A 24,793-nucleotide genomic window follows, 5' to 3' on the forward strand; every position below is an offset into this window, starting at 1 on the left:
CGGGCCTCATGAGAGACAGTTTCATCATAGCACTTGATGGTTTTTGCGACTGCACTTGAATAAACATACTTTCCGCATTGACTGACTTTCATGTCTTAAAGTAATGATGGACTGTTGTTTGGCATTTTACCAAATAGGGCTATCGTCTGTATACCACCCCTACCTTGTCACAACACAACTGATTGGCTCAAACACATTAAGAAGGAAAAAAAATCCACAAATGAACTTTTAACAAGGCACACCTGTTAATTGAAATGCATTTCAGGTGACTACCTCATGAAGCTGGTTGAGAGAATTCCCAGAATGTGCAAAGCTGTCATCAAGGCAAAGGGTGGCTACTTTGAATAATCTTTTTTGAATTTGTTTAACACTTTTTTGGTTACTATGTGATTCCATATGTGTTATTTCATCGTTTTGATGCCTTCACTATTATTCTACAATGTAGAAAATAGTACAAATAAAGAAAAATCCTTGACTGAGTAGGTGTGTCCAAACTTTTGACTGGTACTTTAGAGCCTTGAAAGCTTTTCTGCATTGCTCAGTCTGTAGCTGTTCCTTAAATGAGGCCAGAGACTCTGCAGTCCTGACAGTGACTGGAAGTGTGTTCCACAGCTGAGGGGCTGCACAACCGAAAGCCCTGTCACCCGTAGTGTTTAGTCTGCTGTGGGGCTGCTGAAGGGAGATGGACCTGGAGGAGGGTCAGGTGCATGTGGGGCAGGAGGGTAGGATGAAGTCAGACAGATATGATATGAGAGAACAATAAAAGAAAGGGAGAGCTAAGGGGGAGAGGGAGAAATGGAGAGCTAAGGGGGAGAGGGAGAAAGGGAGCGATAAGGGGGAGAGGGAGAAAGGAAGAGCTAAGGGAGAAAGGAAGAGCTAAGGGGGAGAGGGAGAAAGGGAGCGATAAGGGGGAGAGGGAGAAAGGGAGAGCTACGAGGGGAGAGGGACAAAGGGAGCGATAAGGGGGAGAGGGAGAAAGGGAGAGCTACGAGGGGAGAGGGACAAAGGGAAAGCTAAGGGGGAGAGGGAGAAAGGGAGAGCTACGGGGGAGAGGGAGAAAGGGGGAGCTAAGGGGGAGAGGGAGAAAGGGAGAGCTAATGGGGAGAGGGAGAAAGGAAGAGCTAAGGGGGAGAGGGAGAAAGGGAGAGCTAAGGGGGAGAGCGAGAAAGGGAGAGCTATGGGGGAGAGGGAGAAAGGGAGCGATAAGGGGGAGAGGGAGAAAGGAAGAGCTAAGGGGGAGAGGGAGAAAGGGAGAGCTAAGGGGGAGGGGGAGAAAGGGAGGGAGAGTAAAAAAAGAAAAGCGTAAAGGGAAATGAAGGCAAGGAGGGAGGGAAGAGAGATGGAGAAGCAAAACATCCTCACCTCCCTGGGGTCAGATAGAAGCAGTCAAGCTGCTGTGTTGTGCCTATAGGGTCAAAGGTGACTCATCTCCAACTCACACAGATACCAGACACACATATCACGCACACATCTCAGAGGTCAAACTGAGGGTCATGACCAGCTGACAGTGAGCAGAAACAAGACGCTATACACCACACACACTTTGTGCAATGCTGGGCTGCCTGGTACTCTGGGGAAGAGCAGAAGCAGGTATGACAGTATGTGTGTGTGTGCGTTTGTAATGTATCCTCCCGTCCTGTAGGTGGCGAGCAGGCAGCCAGCAGACCGTTCTCTATGAGGAGCAGTAGAAGATGCCGGCTCTGCCAGCGCTGCTGCTGTCGATACACTTCTCCTCCTTCCTGCTAGTTACCATGGCACCACGCTCCGGAAGCCAGGCCGCCCTGCTCTCCTCCGTCCGGATGGGTGAGTGTCCATCTATCAATCATCCATCCCTCCCTCCTTCCATCCCTTGATCACCCTCAGGTGTCTGTCTCACCCCCCTCCACCAGGACACACCCACTCACTCACCTGGCCTTCACACCCCTCGTAAATACTCTGCTTGTCTCTTCTCTTTTTGTCTTACTGTCTAATGGTGAGTAACATCAATGTTTTCTCCCGTTCCATATCTCCGTCTCCCTCCCTCCCCATGTAGCTGCGATCCTGGATGACCAGTCAGTGTGTGGGCGTGGGGAGCGGCTGGCTCTGGCCCTGGCCAGGGAGAACATCAACAGTGTGATGGAGGGAGGGGCCAGAGCCCGTGTGGAGGTGGACATATTCGAACTGCAGAGGGACTCCCAGTATGAGACCACTGACACCAGTGAGTAACACCACTACAGACGAGTACAGACCAGGACAAACCAGATTCAGTTTATTTTATTTATCCGTTATTTTACCAGGTAAGTTGACTGAGAACATATTTACAGCAACGACCTGGGGAATAGTTACAGGGGAGAGGAGGGGGATGAAAGAGCCAATTGTAAACTGGGGATTATTAGGTGACCATGGTTTTGAGGGCCAGATTGGGAATTTAGCCAGGACACCGGGGTTAACACCCCTACTCTTACAATAAATGCCATGGGATCTTTAATGACCTCAGAGAGTCAGGACACCCATTTAACGTCCCATCCGAAAGACAGCACCCTACACAGGGCAGTGTCCCCAATCACTGCCCTGGGGCATTGGGATATTTTTTTAGTGCCTCCTACTGGCCCTCCAACACCACTTCCAGCAGCATCTGGTCTCCCATCCAGGGACTGACCAGGACCAACCCTGCTTAGCTTCAGAAGCAAGCCAGCAGCGGTATGCAGTAAAGACCAGTACAAACCATTACACGACCACAGACACTTGTACAGACCAGCAATACCAGTAGAGACCAGTACTGACCAGCAATATCAGTAGAGACCAGTACTGACCAGTAATACCAATATAGACCAGTACTGACCAGTCATACTAGTAGAGATCAGTATTGACCAGTAATACCAGTAGAGACCAGTAATACCAGTAGAGACCAGTACTGACCAGTAATACCAATAGAGACCAGTACTGACCAGTAATACTAGTAGAGATCAGTACAGCCAAGTACTGATCAGTAATACCAGTACTGACCAGTACTGACCAGTGATATCAGTACAGGCCAGTGCAAACCAGTAATACCATTAGAGCCCAGTATTGACCAGTAATACCAGTAGAGACCAGTACTGACCAGTAATACCAGTAGAGACCAGTATTGACCAGTAATACCAGTAGAGACCAGTACTGACCAGTAATACCAGTAGAGACCAGTATTGACCAGTAATACCAGTAGAGACCAGTACTGGACAGTAATATCAGTAGAGACCAGTATTGACCAGTAATACCAGTAGAGACCAGTATTGACCAGAAATACCAGTAGAGACCAGTACTGGACAGTAATACTAGTACAGACCAGTACTGGACAGTAATATCAGTACAGACCAGTACTGGACAGTAATATCAGTACAGACCAGTACAGAAGAGTACAGACAAGTACTCACCAGTAATACCAGTAGAGACCAGTACTGGACAGTAATATCAGTACAGACCAGTACTGGACAGTAATATCAGTACAGATCAGTACTGGACAGTAATACCAGTACAGACAAGTACTGACCAGTAATACCAGTACAGAATAGTACAGACAAGTACTGACCAGTAATACCAGTACAGACCAGTACTGGACAGTAATATCAGTACAGACCAGTACTGGAGAGTAATATCAGTACAGACCAGTACAGAAGAGTACAGTCAAGTACTGACCAGTAATACCAGTACAGACCAGTACTGGACAGTAATATCAGTACAGACCAGTACTAGACAGTAATACCAGTAGAGACCAGTACTGGACAGTAATATCAGTACAGACCAGTACTGGACAGTAATACCAGTACAGACAAGTACTGGACAGTAATACCAGTACAGACAAGTGCTGACCAGTAATACCAGTAGAGACCAGTACTGGACAGTAATATCAGTACAGACCAGTACTGGACAGTAATATCAGTACAGACCAGTACAGAAGAGTACAGACAAGTACTGACCAGTAATACCAGTACAGACAAGTACTGACCAGTAATACCAGTACAGTCCAGTACTGGACAGTAATATCAGTACAGACCAGTACTGGACAGTAATATCAGTACAGACCAGTACAGAAGAGTACAGACAAGTACTGACCAGTAATACCAGTACAGTCCAGTACTGGACAGTAATATCAGTACAGACCAGTACTGGACAGTAATATCAGTACAGACCAGTACAGAAGAGTACAGACAAGTACTGACCAGTAATACCAGTACAGTCCAGTACAGTACATACCAGTACTGAACAGTAATACCAGTACTGTCCAGTACAGACCAGTACAGACCAGTAATACCAGTAATACCAGTACTGTCCAGTACAGACCAGTACTGACCAGTAATACCAGTACAGTCCAGTACAGACCAGTAATACCAGTACTGTCCAGTACAGACCAGTACAGACCAGTAATACAGTTTCTACAGACTTTATGTACAAAACAGATTGAGGATATCATTCAGTAGTTTATGTGTATTAGCTCACAGACCAATGACTTCTATCAGGATACAGACACTTGCTGTTCCGATTGCAAGAGGTCACCACCCTGCCGCTGGCCACAGCGAGCTGGAGGGAGAAGTGACTGTGTGGACGTGTGTGAGTGTACAGTACAGTATGTGTGTGTGTGTGTGTGTGTGTCCCTGACCAGTGGGCAGGACACTCTGACAGGCGTATTTGCCATCAGGGTCCTTGGATCACAGGCCTCATCTTACAGCTGTAGCTGTATGAGACACACACACACGCGCACGCACGCACGCACGCACGCACGCACGCACGCACGCACGCACGCACGCACGCACGCACGCACGCACGCACGCACGCACGCACGCACGCACGCACGCACGCACACACACACACACACACACACACACACACACACACACACACACACACACACACACACGCCAGAGGTTATGGATGATGAGGATGGAGAGATGTAGCGGAATGAAATGGAGCCCAGGGTGAATCTGAAGCAGCTTCCTCTCCTCGTCTCATTTCCTTCAGCTGAACTGACGTGAAGATGCACCCATATACTTACTGTAGCCCCATGATGGGTGCCATTATTGCCCCCTGTCAATCATTGACTCAGAGGCCTCGTTTCCCTGTTACTGTCTAGGTTCAACAACCATGGTTACTGTGACACAGTGCAGTGTGGCAGGAAGACATGTTGGCCTTAATCAGTATGTCAGTGGCATTGATCAGTAACAGGAGCTGATCATTGAACAATATGTTAACTATGAGACAGAACAGACTGACTTACAGACTGACTGACAGACTGAACACACCCTAACAGTAGGCAAGATGGAGTTTCCACCTTGCTGCTATGTTTCCATCCTTTCCCCATCAGTAGTCACTAAGGAATTTTAAGGTGTAGGCAATGGCTAGGTTCCACTCTACAAACTCACTCCCTTCCCTCTGCCCATGAAGGGAAGGTGGCATAATGGAACCAAGCCAGAGGGATAAAGGAGAAACCAAGGAGTGAGTAAGAGTTCTGAGGTCCGCAAGCATTAGAAACAATAGACTGCACTTCAACATTTATAGCAACAGACAACAAAGATAGTAATACATTCCCACCAGACTAACAGAGCACCCAGACTAAAGTGATTTCTTTTAAGAGAAGTGCACCTGGTTGACTCCTGTTCCTCTGTCTCTCTCTCCTCTCAGTGTGCCAGATTCTACCTAAAGGAGTGGTGTCTGTGATAGGCCCTGCCAACAGCCCTGCTTCTGGCTCTACTGTCAGTCATATATGTGGAGAGAAGGAGGTGAGTGGCACAAACATATACACACATGCATGAATATACACGTTCTCTCTCTCTCTCTCTCTCTCTCTCTCTCTCTCTCTCTCTCTCTCTCTCTCTCTCTCTCTCTCTCTCTCTCTCTCTCTCTCTCTCTCTCTCTCTCTCTCTCTCTCTCTCTCTCTCTCTCTCTCTCTCTCTCTCTCTCTCTCTCTCACACACACACACCCTTCTTGTTCATCGTTACAGTGTCAGAAGATTGAGTCTCCCAGGAGTGCTGAATCTCTCCTCATGAAATTAACCATCAACCACTTCTTCCATCTGTTTTCTCTTTACTCCCTTTGGCCTTTTATCCCTTCTCACTCTGTTCTCCTCTTCCCCGCCTCTCCTCATTTCTTTTTCCTCCTTAATGTTTTCTATACTGGTTATTTGATATCATTGCCTTCTCTGCTCTTCCTTCCTTCCTTTCGCTCGCTACTTCCTTTATTCTCTCCTCCCCTCTTCTCTCCTCCTTTTCCTTTTTCTCCTTCTCTTCCTCTTCCTTCCCCCCTCCTCTTCTTCTCCTTTCCTTTCCTCTCCTCTCCTCCTCCTCTCCCCCTCTCCTCTCCAGATCCCACATGTAAAGATAGGTCCAGAGGAGACTCCCAGGTTGCCCTACCTGCGTTTTGCCTCGGTCAGTCTATACCCTAGCAATGAGGACCTGAGCCTGGCCGTGGCAGCCATCCTGCGATCCTTCAGCTACCCCTCAGCCAGCCTGGTCTGCGCCAAGGCCGAGTGTGAGTACTGTGTGTGTCTGTGTACAAGCATGTAGATGTATGTGTAATTGTGTGTTTATTTAAATTCTTATTACCAAATATTTATTTACGTTTTAGCCATTTTTCTCCCCAATTGGAAGTTGCAGTCTTGTCCCATTGCTGCAACTCCCGTATGGACTCGGGAGAGGCGAAGGTCAAGAGACATGCATCCTCCAAAACATGACCCCTTCAAGCCGCACTGCTCGTTTAAGCTGGAAGCCAGCCGCACCAATGTGTCGGAGGAAACACCGTACAGCTGTCAACAGATGTCAGGGTGCATGCGCTCATGTGCATGCGCTTGTTAGAGCATGATGGGACATGGACATCTCAGCCAGCCAAACCCTCCCCTAACCCGGACGACGCTGGGCCAATTATGTGCCGCCTCATGGGTCTTCCGGTCGCGACACAGCCCGGGATCGAACCCAGATTTGTAGTGATGCCTCTAGCACTGCAATAGACCACTGCGCCACTCAGGAGGCCCTGTGTGTGTGCCTTTGTCTGTGTGCCGTTGTCTGTGTGCCTTTGTGTGTGTGCCTTTGTGTGTGTGTGTGTGTGTGTGTGTGTGTGTGTGTGTGTGTGTGTGTGTGTGTGTGTGTGTTTGTGTGTGTGTGTGTGTGTGTGTGTGTGTGTGTGTGTGTGTGTGTGTGTGTGTGTGTGTGTGTGTGTGTGTGTGTGTGTGTGTGTGTGTGTGTGTGTGTGTGTGTGTGTGTGTGTGTGTGTGTGTGTGTGTGTGTGTGTGTGTGTGTGTGTGTGTGTGTGTGTGTGTGTGTGTGTGTGTGTGTTCGTGCAACTCACACTCCCTGTGCGAGCTCACAGCATCTTGGCACATTCACATTGTCTGGGCGATTATGACCGTCCCCTGCTGTTAGACACTCATTCTAACAGGCTGCTCTTAAAGTTCTAAACTGTACATGCAAACAACACAACTTGTGGTCCATACAAATCACACTCCAACAGTATCTACCTCTTACTCATCCTCCAGCACTTGGCCAGACAGTCAACCACCTGTCAGGCTCCTGATACAGTATAAAGACTGAGCTCCTACAATTGTAAGTTGCTCTATCAGACTATTGATTTAATGATTGATGCACAGTAATTATTCCAAAGAGCTGTAATCCTGTTTCAGTCTCAGAAAATGAAGAGCTCCTCTCCTCTTCATAGACTTGCCACTTTGAACATGAGACCCTTTGAAATACATCAGAAACTGCACAGCGATATGATCAGTGATTTTGATGTGATACACAGGCCTACTTCCTTCCATTTGCTGATGTGAGATGTGTCTCATGTTGATGTGAGACTTGTGTCTATTTGATGTGTTCACAAAAAGCTTTTCTATTTGGAAGAGGTTTTAAAAGCAACAGGTACGGTAGTCATGGTGATTTAGTGATTGCGGGTGCAGATGAGGCTCTATATTTGTCTAGGAAGTGATCTCCTCAAGGTTACCGTTATCCACAGACTCTGACCCACTTGGCTGTGGGAGCTATCGCCGTGCCGAGCTGCTGGTTGCCATGGCTGCAGAATAGGTGCTAACTGCCACTCAACAGGCTGACTGCCTGACTCCCTCCACACACACGTACGTACAGTCAGTGTGCTGCAGAGAGATAGACGATTAACACACCATGGTTACAACCAACAGGGGTTTTCATATTTTTCCCTCTACCTCCGTCGAGTGGCTTTCAGGATAAGTGGACGTTATGTGTGTGTGAGAGATAGGGCCGCCGTCCATCACATATCAGCTGTAGTGATGAGTAAAGTAAGGAGACCAAGATGGTTTTGTTTTTTCTTCTTATAGTGTCCATTCGGTTGCTGCATGGACAAAGATGCTTTATGTTGATTTCCAGGCATTTTCCGGTTCTTTTTGGCTCACTGAAATGTTTTTGGGGAGATTTCCTTCTCTAGTTATGTATGGGTCACGTCCAGCTATTAATCTAGTGCCATTATGCAGTTTTTATGAGATGGATGAGGTTAGAGGAAGGAGAGGAGAGAGGGAGATGGTAAAAGGGGATAAAGAGAGAGGAAGCAAGAGCTGGAGAGAGGAATAGAGAGATTATGACAAAGGAGATGGAGAGCAAAGGGGAGAGTGACCAGGATAGGAAAAGAAAGAGAGAGAGATACAAAAGAGCTAGAGCAAAAGATGGAGAGGTTAGCGAAAGAGAGAGAGCAGTTAGAGAGAGAGACAGAAGGAGAGGTTAGGTTAGTGAGAGGGTGTGAAAAAGAGAGAGAGGAAGCTAGAGAGAGAGTATTGATTTTTCTCCTCCTTCAAACTAATTAAAGTTTTTGGCCTGGTTCAGTGATTACCACACTGCTTACAGGCCTGCTCTCCGGGAGGCTCCCCTCCCTCCCTCCCTCCCTCCCTCCCTCCCTCCCTCCCTCCCTGGATGTTAAATAAAGTCTCACCTAAAATGTCTCTGTTATTCTATCCCTTCTCTTACCCTTCTCTCCGGCTCTCTCCCGGCTCCGCCCCTCAGGCCTTCTGCGATTGGAGGAGCTAGTGCGGCGCTTCCTGATCTCCAGGGAGACCCTGTCAATCAGGATGCTGGATGACAGCCTGGATCCCACCCCTCTGCTGAAGGAGATACGAGACGACAAGGTGGCCACCATCATCATCGACGCCAACGCCTCCATCTCCTACCTCATCCTCAAAAAGGTCAGGGGTCATGCCTCAGTGCTAGGGTGGCTTTTATAGAGTAGCTACACGAGTTGTCGCATGTAGAGCACAAACAGATCTGAGATCAGGCTGAGAAGTTGTACCTATTGACTGATTTAGTATCAGGGCCCATGGTATATTAATCTGATCCTAGAGCTGTGGTCTGGGTCTACTTCTAGCTCAAGAACAATTTGACTGATGATTGTTGCTTGCTGGATACAGGACAGTAATGCAGAGAACCCTGTGAAGTTATACACGGAGCAACAATGGTTCAATTATCTTAAGCAGCTTAAATCATACTGACAGCTTGTCTATTTGACATGTGGTAATCCATATTCAGTGGTGTTATGATGATGTATATTGTACAGCCTGTAGCAACAGCAGTCAGAACACAGGAGTGACTCAGAGATTGGCCTTTATATAGAACTGTGTCTGTCTGTCAGTACATGCATTACCACTGCTCTCTGCTCTCTCTGCTCTGTCTACTCTCTGCCTTAAGCTTTATTGTGTAAGTTTGACAATTTAACACTGTGGTTATGGTAAGCTCTCTCTTTCCATCTCTCTCTCTCTCTCTCTCTCTCTCTCTCTCTCTCTCTCTCTCTCTCTCTCTCTCTCTCTCTCTCTCTCTCTCTCTCTCTCTCTCTGCTTCTGTCCTTCTCGCCCTCACTCTGTCTCCTACCACTTCCCCCTCTTCCCTCTTACTTTCTATCTCACTCTCCTTCTCTCTGTCTCCCCTCCCCCATTCGCTTCTCTCTCTCTCAACAGGCGTCAGAGTTGGGGATGACATCAGCGTTTTACAAGTACATCCTCACCACCATGGTAAGAACGCACCAACGCCTCAGCATTCCTGCCATCCTTCCACCTTTCCTCTCCTCTGTGTCCTTCCTTCCGCCTCCTTCCCAATCCCTCTCTTTGTCCCTGGGTGTGTGTGAGGGACGGGGCTCAGGGGCGTGCCAGGTGGGTGAAACACATTACAACACTCAGAGAGAAATACACTACATGACCAAAAGTATGTGGACACCTGCTCCCTGAACATCTCATTCCAAAATCATGGGCATTAATATGGAGTTGGTCCCCCTTTGCTGCTATAACAGCATCCACTCTTCTGGGAAGGCTTTCCACTAGATGTTGGAACATTGCTGTGGGGATTTGCTTCCATTCAGCCACAAGAGCATTAGTGAAGTCGGGCTCTGATGTTGGACGATTAGGCCTGGCTCGCAGTTGGTGTTCCAATTCATTCCAAAGGTGTTCGATGGGGTTGAGGTCAGGGCTCTTTGCAGGCCAGTCAAGTTCTTCCACACCGATCTCGACAAACCAGTTCTATATGGACCTCGCTTTGTGCACAGAGGCAATGTCAGGCTGAAACAGGAAAGGGCCTTCCCAAACTGTTGCAACAAAGTTGGATGCACAGAATGATCTAGAATGTCATTGTATGCTGTATTGTTAAGATTTCCCTTCACTGGAACTAAGGGGCCTAGCCCGAACCATGAAAACTGGGCCAGCTCTAGCAGGGCAGAAAGTTGACGAACTGACTTGTTGGAAAGGTGCCACATTGAAAGTCACTGAAAAAAGCTCTTCAGTAAGGCCGTTCTACTGCCAATGTTTTTCTATGGAGATTGCATGGCTGTGTGCCCGATTTTATACGCCTGTCAGCAACGGGTGTGGCTGAAATATATATAGTATATATAATGTATGAAAAAATAGGAGTTTACATGTTTTTATATAATTGAGGTTAAAGGTAACATCTTTTTTTGTTTTACTAAGTCTGTCAATCATATAGAATGTATAATTTAAGTCAGCTGCTAAAATAATAGTTCCTTTCTGGATTTAATCTAATATCGCTTAAAATTCTATCAAAAAACACCCGAATTGCCCCTGGTGGGATATCCAGTACAATGAAATCAATGTGTATTTTTCACCATGTAAGGTACAAGGGAAAATGGTGTATTCTTATTTATCAGGATGCCTACATCCCTGCTGTTACTACAGTACGTGTCAGCATAAGCTTCTCCAACTCTTCTTTAAATGTTCAATTTCTCCTTTTAACATGTTTTACTCTTTCAAGAAAACCACATCTGCTGTCAATATTTTTAAGTGTTCGAGAACCATATGCTTTAACCCTCATCATTCCATGTAATAAGTTGGATTTTGTTGGCCATGTTTAGACTCAAAGTTCACCTTAACTGTTTCGTCTATCATTGAAGAACCAAGTAAAACATTTTAGCAGTCATGACATATGATGGCGGTAGGCATTCCATAGAATGGGAGGATCATAGTATAAATACAGTACATAGTTATTGTATACATTACATATATAGAGTGTGTGGGCTGAGCAGACATATAACAAAACACACACAAAAAAAACATGAAGCTCAGTACTCATAGTACTTGAGGCTCTATGCCTTTTTACATTTTTCTTTTTAGCTCTGACACCTCTCCTAATGTACCAAAAAAGCTGGGGATAATACATTGTACATACATTTGAAGAAAGACTGACACTTAAGTACTGTGTTTGGTTTGTATTACCTTATAAATTAAATTTAAGTATAGTGGCTGGGGTGAGTTGTTCCTCTGAGAGACTGAAATCGGATGAGTGGAGTCCCCAAGCACAAGTCTGATGCCCTCCCAGTCACCCCTCCCAATCCCCTGGATATAGCCCCTCTCCATTCTCACTAACAACCACCATTACATCTTAAAACAAGGACTAATAATGATTCAATATCCTTTTCCAATCTGTCCAGAACTCATAGAAATTTTACAAGTCAGAAAAAAAGGAATACATTGTATTATAATAAGTCCTTCTTTCTCTCTCCCAAACCAAATCCATCCCTCTCCACTTCCCCCTCCCTGTTCTCACCCCTTTACCATACCCAAGCCAAGCTTATCGCCACCTCCCATCTTTACTCCTCCTTAAACCCACAAGCCAAGCTTGTCCCCACCTGCCCTCCTTGTCCTCCCTTACCCACCCAGGCCAAGTTTATCCCAACCTCTGTCTTTAGCCCCCCTCCCTTCTTCTCAAACACATTTACACCCCCCATTTACACGTGTAACTATTCATCCATTCTCCTTCATTCACACACAACGTATACCCTATGCTTCCGCACACTCATGCTCTCCCGCCCTCCTACACATATTCATATTCACCCTCCTTCACTCTCCCATTCATATGCATAGACACATACCCACACATACACCCACTCACACCCTCTCGCCCACACAAACACACATCCATTATTATTTACAATTGTTGACTTACATGCTATATTTCCTCTTTTATATTGTATTTTCAGTGTCCATGTTTCTCATTGGCTAATTCTATTGTTACTTCATAGAGAAGAACAGTTACTTGAGGACAATAGAGTCTAGATTGTATTGGGGGGGAGGGGGAAGGAATATTGTCTCAATTTACGATAAGTTGGTCTGGGGCATCACCGTATGTAGCCTAGTATACTTGTCGTTTTTTCCTGCTTCTGCCTCTCCTCAGGGCACTGGGCTCTCTTTCAACTGGAAAGGTTTCTTGCAGCCAGTTCAGGGCTTCATCAGCGCTTGTGAACTCCATTCTCTGTGTTCCCTTCCATACCTACAGTACTGCCGGGAATCAGAGTTGAGACTTGATTCCTTTTATCTCCAGTGACTGTCTGATCAGAATGAATTGCTTGCGTTTGTTTCTCAGTCTAGAAGACAGGTCCTGGATGAATCAAAAGGACTGGCCGTGGACCTTGATCTCTTTATAACCCTGTGCACTCAGAATGTTGAATTTAGTCTGATAGTTCCACAGATTAAAGATTACCAAGCGAGGGTATTTAGCGTTCTTCTGCTTCACGCCAATCTGATGTCTTCGCCCCCAGATCCTCCGGTAATACATCCACACTAAGATCCTCCAATATCAGCTTGATCACATAGCTGGAAAGGTCTGCTTTTTTCTTGTCTTCTGGTAGGGACAATATTCTCGTATTATTTTGTCTCAATCTGTTTTCTAGCTGATCCAGTTCATCTTCTAAAGTTTGCACCTTTGTTTCCAGAAGGCCAATTGTATTGTTTCATCCACGTGCCCTCCCTGTATATGCATAGCTTACATGATAGAATCAACTTTTTTAACAACAGATTGTAACTGTTGTTTGTTTGGTGAGAACTGGATGTCCTTCCGCTGTTTGTTGCTCTCATTTGCATCTCCAAGTTGATCTTTGTCTTTTCATCTAAGGGAAGATATGGCTTGTTGGGTTTGAGTCTCAGCTTCGTTTTACTCACAGATTGGTTCGCTGCTCACTCTGCTCACAGATTGGTTTGCTGCTCACTCTCTCCCGGCTGCTTGGGGATATATTGATCTATTGATTTTAAAGGCTTAATGGAAACTATGTTGTCTGGCCTCTACATATATTCACCGTTTTGAAGGTACAAAACAGAGCTACTATCTTCCCATGCGTCGAAGGGGATACGCGCATGCGCCTCTCTCTCTCTCTCTCTCTCTCTCTTAATTCAATTCAAATGGGCTTTATTGGCATGGGAAACATATGTTTACATTGCCAAAGCAAGTGAAATAAACAGAAATTAACAGCAAACTCTGTCTCGCGCTCTGTTTCTGTTTCTGAGATTTCATAGACATGTCACTCACCCAACTAATCCTCTCCTCACTCTCTCCCAGGACTTCCCCCTGCTGAGGCTGGATGACATAGTCGATGACCAGTCCAACATCATAGGGTTCTCCATGTTCAACACCACCCACTCGTTTTACCTGGAGTTCATCAGGAGTCTCAACCTGTCCTGGAGGGAGGGCTGTGATCTCATCTACCCCGGGCCTGCGGTATGTTCTACCAGGGTGTTACATTCACACATACCTGTGTCAGCTGGTGCATACCTTGTTTTAACTGAGAAATTGTATGGTAACAAGTGTTACTTCCTGGTGTGTAGGTATCAAATGGTCCATATGGACGCTTGTCTCATTGAATCACCAAATACAGACACCAAAATGGAATAAAGTTATTACTATATTATGAACCATGTTACCCCTTCCTCCCTCCTGCAATTCCTTACCTACCACCCCTATTCGCCCTCCTGCAACCCTCTTCTCCTCCTTCTGCCCATTTCTCCTTTCTTTCCCCCGTGCACCTCTTCTCCCCCTCCAGTTGTCGTCAGCGTTGATGTTTGACGCGGTGCACGTTGTGGTGGGGGCGGTGAGGGAGCTCAACAGGAGTCAGGAGATTGGAGTCAAACCTCTCAGCTGCACCTCTCCTCAGATCTGGCAACACGGCACCAGCCTCATGAACTACCTACGCATGGTCAGTACACACACACACGCGCACACGCACACACACATACACACACAGGCACACACGCAGCCACATGAACACACACAAGAACACACACAGTTCACTTTCAATTTGAGTCTTCATTTGACAAAGAAGATAGATAGTTTCTTCTCATACCACTATATCTGCCATTTAGATACCAATGGCAGCCACATTGTTAAACAAGTCACCAGCATCTACAGCATATCAGTCCGTCACACTCCTGTCCTGCCCACCATGTCGTTGTGTTGGGTCACACTCCTGTCCTGCCCACCATGTCATTGTGTTGGGTCACACTCCTGTTCTGCCCACCATGTCGTTGTGTTGGGTCACACTCCTGTTCTGCCCACCATGTCATTGTGTTGGGTCACACTCCTGTCCTGCCCACCATGTCATTGTGTTGGGTCACACTCCTGTCCTGCCCACTATGTCGTTGTGTTGGGTCACACTCCTGTTCTGCCCACCATGTCGTTGTGTTGGGTCACACTCCTGTCCTGCCCACCATGTCATTGTGTTGGGTCACACTCCTGTCCTGCCCACCATGTCGTTGTGTTGGGGTCCAGTGTTGTTGGTAATAGGTGGTTGTGTCACTCTGTCTGTCTGTCTGTCTTCCATCTGGCACTCCTCCTCCCTTGTTATTTTTTTGTTATTTGACGAGGCTGGTTGTCTGTGTGTCTCATTGACGAGCTGTCTTCATGGCTGCCTGTGCTCCATCTCTCTTTGTCTCCTCGGTACAGGCCTGTCTGTCTCTGTTATCAAACCACTGCCTGTGCTCCATCTCTCTTTGTCTCCTCGGTACAGGCCTGTCTGTCTCTGTTATCAAACCACTGCCTGTGCTCCATCTCTCTTTGTCTCCTCGGTACAGGCCTGTTATCTGTCTCTGTTATCAAACCACTGCCTGTGTTCCATCTCTCTTTGTCTCCTCGGTACAGGCCTGTCTGTCTCTGTTATCAAACCACTGCCTGTGTTCCATCTCTCTTTGTCTCCTCGGTACAGGCCTGTCTGTCTCTGTTATCAAACCACTGCCTGTGCTCCATCTCTCTTTGTCTCCTCGGTACAGGCCTGTTATCTGTCTCTGTTATCAAACCACTGCCTGTGCTCCATCTCTCTTTGTCTCCTCGGTACAGGCCTGTTATCTGTCTCTGTTATCAAACCACTGCCTGTGTTCCATCTCTCTTTGTCTCCTCGGTACAGGCCTATCTGTCTCTGTTATCAAACCACTGCCTGTGCTCCATCTCTCTTTGTCTCCTCGGTACAGGCCTGTTATCTGTCTCTGTTATCAAACCACTGCCTGTGCTCCATCTCTCTTTGTCTCCTCGGTACAGGCCTATCTGTCTCTGTTATCAAACCACTGCCTGTGCTCCATCTCTCTTTGTCTCCTCGGTACAGGCCTATCTGTCTCTGTTATCAAACCACTGCCTGTGCTCCATCTCTCTTTGTCTCCTCGGTACAGGCCTGTCTGTCTCTGTTATCAAACCACTGCCTGTGCCTCATCTCTCTTTGTCTCCTCGGTACAGGCCTATCTGTCTCTGTTATCAAACCACTGCCTGTGCTCCATCTCTCTTTGTCTCCTCGGTACAGGCCTGTTATCTGTCTCTGTTATCAAACCACTGCCTGTGCTCCATCTCTCTTTGTCTCCTCGGTACAGGCCTATCTGTCTCTGTTATCAAACCACTGCCTGTGCTCCATCTCTCTTTGTCTCCTCGGTACAGGCCTGTTATCTGTCTCTGTTATCAAACCACTGCCTGTGCTCCATCTCTCTTTGTCTCCTCGGTACAGGCCTGTTATCTGTCTCTGTTATCAAACCACTGCCTGTGCTCCATCTCTCTTTGTCTCCTCGGTACAGGCCTATCTGTCTCTGTTATCAAACCACTGCCTGTGCTCCATCTCTCTTTGTCTCCTCGGTACAGGCCTATCTGTCTCTGTTATCAAACCACTGCCTGTGCTCCATCTCTCTTTGTCTCCTCGGTACAGGCCTATCTGTCTCTGTTATCAAACCACTGCCTGTGCTCCATCTCTCTTTGTCTCCTCGGTACAGGCCTATCTGTCTCTGTTATCAAACCACTGCCTGTGCTCCATCTCTCTTTGTCTCCTCGGTACAGGCCTATCTGTCTCTGTTATCAAACCACTGCCTGTGCTCCATCTCTCTTTGTCTCCTCGGTACAGGCCTGTTATCTGTCTCTGTTATCAAACCACTGCCTGTGCTCCATCTCTCTTTGTCTCCTCGGTACAGGCCTGTCTGTCTCTGTTATCAAACCACTGCCTGTGCTCCATCTCTCTTTGTCTCCTCGGTACAGGCCTGTTATCTGTCTCTGTTATCAAACCACTGCCTGTGCTCCATCTCTCTTTGTCTCCTCGGTACAGGCCTGTTATCTGTCTCTGTTATCAAACCACTGGGTGTGTTCCATCTTCACCACCACTCCATTCATCTTAGCTCTATCAAGCTCTGTCAGCTCTGTCACACTGTGTACTAGATATGTGTAGTGTAAGTATAGTGTTCTCTCACTTTGTCGCTCTCTCTCTCTCTCTCTCTCTCTCTCTCTCTCTCTCTCTCTCTCTCTCTCTCTCTCTCTCTCTCTCTCTCTCTCTCTCTCTCTCTCTCTCTGTGTCTTTCTCTCTCGTACCTCTTTCTTTCTCAATTAATTAAATTCCATTAAATTCAAATGAGCTTTATTGGCATCATAATAATATTTCTCCATCCCTCCATCTCTTTCCCTCCCTCTCTCTCTGTCAGGTGGAGTATGATGGTCTGACAGGCCATGTGGAGTTCAACAGTAAAGGACAGAGGACCAACTACACCCTGAGGATTCTGGAGAAACACCGCAGGGGTCACAGAGAGGTCAGAGGGCACTGGGGTTATAGAGAAACAGAGTTTGACACAAAATGGCTTCTGTGTTGACAGTAATCCTCCCTAACAGTGACATTCTAGCCATATAATTAGAATTGGTTATGCTATGGAAGTGCTTTGTGATTCGCTACAGTATGGACTTAGCTATAACACCAGCTGAGGACTAAAGGCTAAATAGAACAGCAAAATCAATGGTTGTTTTTGGGTCGACATCTCCAAAAATGTAGCACTCGTATTCTAATTAGATGGTTTTCCCTCTGAACGTGAAGGTCTTTAACGTTCTACATTTCAAACACAGTGAGGGTGCTGACATACAGTATATCTACAACGCTCCTAGAAACTGTTCTCTTAGAAATGCAGCACGAGAAGAGAAAATATAGGACTTTAGAAAGAAATGATCATTCTATCTTTAGAGCCATTACCTATCTGACCCATAGAGAGATGTATGTGAACATATAGTTTATTTTCCAAAGTGCCTTTGGGCTTGTACTCTGGATTCTACCTCCTTCTTGTTTTACACTGTCACATGGATTTACTCTACCTCCTGTATAATCACACACATCCTGCAATTATTATCCTCTCTCTCTCTCCCTCTTTCTCTCTCTCTCAGATTGGTATCTGGTACTCCAACAACACACTGGCTATGAACGCCACCAGTCTGGACATCAACGTCTCGGAAACACTGGCCAACAAGACCCTCGTCGTCACCACCATACTGGTGAGGTCAAACCCTTTATTATGGCCACCATACCATATGGCCACCATATCCTTCCAGTTCTCTGCTGCCTGCGACTGGAACGAATTGCAAAAATCTCTGAAGTTGGAGACTTTTATCTCCCTCAACAACTTTAAAAATCTGCTATCCGAGCAGCTAACCGATCGCTGCAGCTGTACATAGTCCATCTGTAAACTACCCACCCAATTTACCTACCTCACCCCCCATACTGCTTTTATTTATTTACTTTTCTGCTCTTTTGCACACCAGTATCTCTTCTTGCACATGATCATCTGATGATTTATCACTCCAGTGTTAATCTGCTAAATTGTAATTATTCGATTTATTGCCTACCTCATGCCTTTTGCACACATTGTATATAGATTCTCTTTTTTTTTCTACCATGTTATTGACTTGTTTATTGTTTACTCCATGTGTAACTCTGTGTTGTCTGTTCACACTGCTATGCTTTATCTTGGCCAGGTCGCAGTTGCAAATGAGAACTTGTTCTCAACTAGCCTACCTGGTTAAATAAAGGTGAAATAAAAAATAAAAAATAAAATTGGTGAGGTCAAACTCTTTATTATGACCACCATATTAGTGAGGTCAAACATTTTATTATAACCACCATACTGGTGAGGTCAAAACCTTTATCATGACCACCATACTGATATGGTCAACATCTTTATTATGACCACCATACTGGTGAGGTCAAACCCGTTATCATGACCACCATACTGGTGAGGTCGAAATTGTTATCATGACCACCATACTGGTGAGGTCAAACCTTTATTATGACCATCATACTGGTGAGGTCAAAACCTTTATTATGACCATCATACTGGTGAGGTCAAACCTTTATTATGACCACTATACTGGTGAGGTCAAACCTTTATTATAACCACTATACTGGTGAGGTCAAACCTTTATTATGACCATCATACTGGTGAGGTCAAAACCTTTATTATGACCACCATACTGGTGAGGTCAAGACCTTTATTATGACCACCATACTGGTGAGGTCAAAACCTTTATTTTGACCACCATACTGGTGAGGTCAAAACCTTTATTATGACCACCATACTGGTGAGGTCAAGACCTTTATTATGACCACCATACTGGTGAGGTCAAAACCTTTATTATGACCACCATACTGGTGAGGTCAAAACCTTTATTATGACCACCATACTGGTGAGGTCAAAACCTTTATTATGACCACCCTACTGGTGAGGTCAAGATCTTTATTATGACCACCATACTGGTGAGGTCAAGACCTTTATTATGACCACTATACTGGTGAGGTCAAAACCTTTATTATGACCACCATATACTGAGGTCATCACCATATACAAAACACAAAAAGTGTACAAAACATTAGGAATGCTCTTTCCATGACATTGACTGACCAGGTGAATCCACTTCAATCAGTGTAGATGAAGGGGAGGAGACAAATAATGATTTTTAAGCCTTGAGACAATTGAGAAATGGATTGTGTAAGTGTGCCATTCAGAGGTGAATGGGCAAGACAAACGATTTAAGTGCCTTTGAATGGGGTATGACAGTAGGAGCCAGGCACACCAGTATGAGTTTGTCAAGAACTGCAACGTTGCTGGTTTTTCACGTTCAACAGTTTCCCGTTTGTATCAAGAATGGTCCACCACCCAAAGGACATCCAGCCAACTTGATACAACTGTGGGAAGCATTGGAGTCAACATGGCCAGAATCCCTGTGGAACGCTTTCGATACCTTGTAGAGTCCAAGCCCCGACAAATAGAGGCGGTTCTGAAGGCAAAAGGGGGTGTAAGTTAATATTAGAAAGGTGTTCTAATGTTTTGTTCCCTCAGTGTATAACCTAAGGTCATTTTAGTAAATCACATAGTAAATCACAATGCCAGAGTTGACATGCATCCCTCTGTCCCCTCCCTATCCCCTTCCTCTCTGTGCAGGAGAGCCCCTATGTGATGCGTAAGGGGAACTACCAGGAGTACCAGGGGAATGACCAGTACGAAGGCTTCTGTGTGGACATGTTGAGAGAGCTGGCAGACATCTTGAAGTGCTCCTTCAGGATTAAACTGGTGGATGATGGGCTGTATGGAGCGCCTGAACCCAATGGGTCCTGGACCGGCATGGTGGGAGAGCTCATCAACAGGGTGAGCACACACACACACACACACACACACACACACACACACACACACACACACACACACACACACACACACACACACACACACACACACACACACACACACACACACACACACACACACACACACACACACACACACACACACACACACACACACACACACACACACACACACACACACACACACGATAATAAGGGACTGTGTGCTTAATTAGATCACAGCATACTTCAATTACCACAGTGTGGTCCCCATGTGCCTCTTGCCATGGTGCTGCCCTGCTCCCCACTCTCTCTTCCCTCTCTGCTCTCCTGACTGATTAAACCAGACTAATCCCATGTTCATCAATTAGGCTTTAATTTGACTGTCTGACAGGAGGTTCCATAGATGGAACAGCCAGCCAACAGTTCTGCTGCAGTAGATCTCTGACTCTATTGTCTCTCTGAAAACACAATTTTTCTCTCCGTGTATGTGTCACTCTGTCTTTCCCCCTCTGAGAGGTAGAGGAAATGCCATTGGCTCATAGGTGCATCTCCAAACCAGGGGTCTCTGACTCCGAAGTGTCGGTTTGTTGTCATCTATTTCTGACCCCCCCCCCCCCCCCTCTCTCTCTCTCTCTCTCTCTCTCTCTCTCTCTCTCTCTCTCTCTCTCTCTCTCTCTCTCTCTCTCTCTCTCCCACAGAAAGCAGACTTGGCAGTAGCAGGCTTCACCATCACGTCTGAGAGGGAGAAAGTCATAGACTTCTCCAAGCCCTTCATGACGCTAGGAATCAGCATCTTGTACAGAGTCCACCTGGTAAGACAGACAGACAAACCAGAGCAGTTGGGTGTATTAGATTTCCCTAACTGCTGTTTGTGCTATCCTGTTTATTTTATGGGCTGTGACAATGCATTTCTTTGAGGCTATCGAGGATATCTGAATCTGATTCGGAAAGATAGAATGGATAGGTCTTATAGAGTTTATGGTTGTACATCGCACACGGTTACCGTTCAACTCTCTGAAGCTTACATTTGTTGCATTATGAACAGCTTCACATTGCGGAGATGATGTGCTCTACAGTTGCAGGGAAGAACACTGCCGCTCTGTGGTTGAAAGAGGAACTACATGCCCGCTATCTAATGTAATGTAATAGAGCCACTCCAACCTGTCCTATCTCTCTCTCTGTCTCTGTTTTAGGGGAGGAAACCGGGGTATTTCTCCTTCCTGGACCCATTCTCTCCGGCCGTTTGGCTCTTCATGCTGCTCGCCTACCTGGCTGTCAGCTGTGTGCTCTTCCTGGCTGCAAGGTAAGTACATGAGAAAGCACCACAGTAACCCAGGGCAACAGGAACAGGAAACCAGTGAGGAACTTTTGTGCATTTTGGTTGACACAATTGAATAATAATGAGTTTTAGTAGCTTATATATACACCAAATTAAAATGCCTTGGTTGAGATAGATAGATGTTGTGTACAGAGGTCCTTATGGTCCTTTCTCTCCTCTACACTCTTAGAAAAAAGGTGCTATCTAGAACCTAAAAGGGTTCTTAGGCTGTCCCCGTAGAAGAACCCTTTGAAGAACCCTTTTTGTTTCCAGGTAGAACCCTTTTGGGTTTCATGTGTAACCCTTTCCACAGAGGGTTCAACATGGAGCCCAAAAGGGTTCTACCTGAAACCAAAACGGGTTCTCCTATAGGGACAGCCAAAGAACCCTTATGGAACCCTTTGTACTAAGAGTGTTCTCCTCTCCTCCTCTCCTACTCCCAGGTTGAGTCCCTATGAGTGGTACAACCCCCACCCGTGTTTGCAGGGGCACAAGGACATGCTGGAGAACCAGTACACCCTAGGGAACAGTCTGTGGTTCCCTGTTGGAGGCTTCATGCAGCAGGGCTCTGAGATCATGCCCCGTGCCCTGTCCACACGCTGCGTCTCAGGGGTCTGGTAAGTCTGTGTGTGTGTGTGTGTGTGTGTGTGTGTGTGTGTGTGTGTGTGTGTGTGTGTGTGTGTGTGTGTGTGTGTGTGTGTGTGTGTGTGTGTGTGTGTGTGTGTGTGTGTGTGTGTGTGTGTGTGTGTGTGTGTGTGTGTGTGTGTGTGTGTAGATGTGTGGGTAAGTATGTCTCAGTCTGTATTTCTGAGTTAATGTTTCTCTGTCACCCTCTCCTCTCTCATTTCTCTCCATGTCTGTGATTCTGTCAAACTCTATTTTCTCGGACTCTCTCTCTCTCTCCGCCCCTGCCTCTGTCTCTGTCTCTCTCTTTCTTTCTCTCTCTCTCTGCGTCTCTCTCTCTCTCTGTCTCTCTCTCTGTCTCTCTCTCTCTGTCTCTTTGTCTCTGTCTCTGTCTCCCTCTCTGTCTCTCTCGGACAGTCTCACTTCTCCCTTTCTTTCCCCTTAGTCCTACCTCCCTTTCCCTCTCTCTATCCCCCCTCTCTTTCTCTTACTCTCTCTAACTCCGTCTCTCTCTTCTCCCAGGTGGATGTTTACGCTGATCATCATCTCCTCCTACACGGCTAACCTGGCAGCCTTCCTGACCGTCCAGAGGATGGAGGTGCCCATCGAGTCTCCTGACGACCTGGCCGACCAGACCAACATCGAGTATGGCACTATCCACGGGGGGAGCACCATGACTTTCTTCATGGTACGGCCCGACGCTGGCCCTGGGGGGCGTATGTAGAGCTTTGAATGGAGAACGACTGGTAGGGAGGTGTGTGTGTGGGTGTGTGTGCTGTTGTTCTAGTATTTGCCGACCAGTCTCAGATCGCTCCTATTTGTATGTGTGTGTATGGTGAAGTGTGTATGTGTTTGAGCACAGTGTGTGAGTGTAGTTGTTTCCCTATTTGCTGGCATGTCTCTGAGCTCCTGTTGTGTTCTTTATGGCTGTTAGTGTTAAGTGGCTGAGTGTCAGTGTTTGCTTATGTAAGAGCTGCTGGCATCTGTGTTGGCATCTGTGTTTGTCAGTGTGTTTGGACTGTATGTTTGAGTGTGCATGTGTGTTGGTGAGTAAATCTTTAGGTGTGTGTGTGTTCATTGTGCTTACCCAGACCTCCCTTGATGCTGCATCATCCCTCTCTCCACCTACCTCTTAACTGTACACACTACCAAATAGTCCTTCACATCCAACCCATTTTACATCTCACCTGTTTTGTTGCATATACAATACTGTATCTAACTAGTTGCTGTTACCTTGACTCTGTGTCTATGCTGTTCCTTAGCATGACATATTGTATGTACACTACCACCTGGCGTTTGATTCAGCTGCATCTGGATAAAGGATAATGCATCTGTTAATTATGAGGAAATATGAGGAAATGTATATATCTCTATTTTCCCACCCCTCCATCTCTATCCCTTCTCCTCCCTCCCCTTTCTATTTCCCACCCCTCCATCTCTATCCCTTCTCCCCCCTCCCTTCTCCTCCCTCCCCTCCATCTCTATCCCTTCTCCTCCCTCCCCTTTCCCTTTCCCACCCCTCCATCTCTATCCCTTCTCCCCCCTCCCTTCTCCTCCCTCCCCTCCATCTCTATCCCTTCTCCTCCCTCCCCTTTCCCTTTCCCACCCCTCCATCTCTATCCCTTCTCCCCCCTCCCTTCTCCTCCCTCCCCTTTCCCTTTCCCACCCCTCCATCTCTTTCCTCCACCCCCCCACCTCCCTCCCCCCTCCAGAACTCGCGCTACCAGACATACCAGCGCATGTGGAACTACATGCACTCCAAGCAGCCCAGTGTGTTTGTGAAGAGCACGGAGGAGGGCATTGCCCGCGTGGTCAACTCTAAATATGCCTTCCTCCTGGAGAGCACCATGAATGAGTACTACCGCAAACTCAACTGTAACCTCACCCAGATAGGTGGTCTGCTGGACACCAAGGGCTACGGCATCGGCATGCCACTGGGTGAGAGAGGGATGGAGGTATGGGGGAGAGACGGATGGAGGGAGGTATGGGGAGAGAAAGGGATGGAGGAGGGAGGTATGGGGGAGGGAGGTATGGGGGAGAGAGGAATGGAGGGAGGGAGGTATGGGGTCAGAGGGATGATGGAGGGAGGTATGGGGGAGAGAGGGATGGAGGGAGGTATAGGAGGAGAGAGGGATGGAGGGGGGAGGTATGGGGAGAGATGGATGGAGGGAGGGATGGAGGGAGGTATGTGGGGAGAAATGGGAGAGAGGGATGGAGGGAGGCAGGTATGGGGGAGAGATGGATGGGAAAGAGGAGAGATGGAGAGATGGGAAAGGGGAGAGATGGGAAAGAGGAGACATGAGAAGAGATGGCAAAGAGAGAAGAAGAGATTGGGTGAGAATGGCGGTGAAATAGAGGGAGGATGGGAGACAGGGAGAGACGGGGGAGTGGTACAACCCACAACATCTGGATGAGAAGGGGAGGAGACCACAAGCCTTTTAATTCCTCTTCCTCACCATCTTTCCCCTCTTTCTCCTCCTCCCTCTTTCCTTTCGTCCTCCCAGGCTCTCCGTTCAGAGAGGAGATCACTATGGCCATCCTGCACCTGCAGGAGAACAACAGGCTGGAGATCCTGAAGAGGAGGTGGTGGGAGGGAGGACAGTGCCCTAAAGAGGAGGACCACAGAGCCAAGGGTCAGTACACTACTCTGTTTCCAGTGTCTTTGAAGCGTTGTATCTCAACTAATGTCTGAGTGTTCTGAATGTACGAATGTACTGTAAGATGGG

General features: G+C 46.9%; 1 protein-coding gene across 3 annotated transcripts in view; it reads left to right on the forward strand.

Annotated features, from left to right (window-relative positions):
- The window catches only part of LOC139573378 (glutamate receptor ionotropic, kainate 5-like), a 94,729-nt gene that overhangs the window by 65,231 nt on the left and 4,705 nt on the right, over positions 1 to 24,793 (forward strand). For all 3 annotated transcript variants that reach the window (XM_071396748.1, XM_071396749.1, XM_071396751.1), the window contains exons 2-18: positions 1,643 to 1,803; positions 2,033 to 2,197; positions 5,635 to 5,732; positions 6,316 to 6,481; positions 8,968 to 9,146; positions 9,912 to 9,965; positions 13,789 to 13,947; positions 14,270 to 14,422; positions 17,166 to 17,270; positions 17,890 to 17,997; positions 19,941 to 20,144; positions 20,824 to 20,937; positions 21,319 to 21,428; positions 21,887 to 22,060; positions 22,590 to 22,755; positions 23,780 to 24,005; positions 24,572 to 24,700. In XM_071396748.1, the coding sequence (XP_071252849.1) occupies positions 1,692 to 1,803; positions 2,033 to 2,197; positions 5,635 to 5,732; positions 6,316 to 6,481; positions 8,968 to 9,146; positions 9,912 to 9,965; positions 13,789 to 13,947; positions 14,270 to 14,422; positions 17,166 to 17,270; positions 17,890 to 17,997; positions 19,941 to 20,144; positions 20,824 to 20,937; positions 21,319 to 21,428; positions 21,887 to 22,060; positions 22,590 to 22,755; positions 23,780 to 24,005; positions 24,572 to 24,700 (2,422 nt within the window). In that variant the 5' untranslated portion in view covers positions 1,643 to 1,691. The remainder of the gene's footprint in view (positions 1 to 1,642; positions 1,804 to 2,032; positions 2,198 to 5,634; positions 5,733 to 6,315; positions 6,482 to 8,967; positions 9,147 to 9,911; positions 9,966 to 13,788; positions 13,948 to 14,269; positions 14,423 to 17,165; positions 17,271 to 17,889; positions 17,998 to 19,940; positions 20,145 to 20,823; positions 20,938 to 21,318; positions 21,429 to 21,886; positions 22,061 to 22,589; positions 22,756 to 23,779; positions 24,006 to 24,571; positions 24,701 to 24,793) is intronic.

The sequence above is a fragment of the Salvelinus alpinus genome, chromosome 4 (assembly GCF_045679555.1).
Source record: "Salvelinus alpinus chromosome 4, SLU_Salpinus.1, whole genome shotgun sequence".
Taxonomy (NCBI): domain Eukaryota; kingdom Metazoa; phylum Chordata; class Actinopteri; order Salmoniformes; family Salmonidae; genus Salvelinus; species Salvelinus alpinus.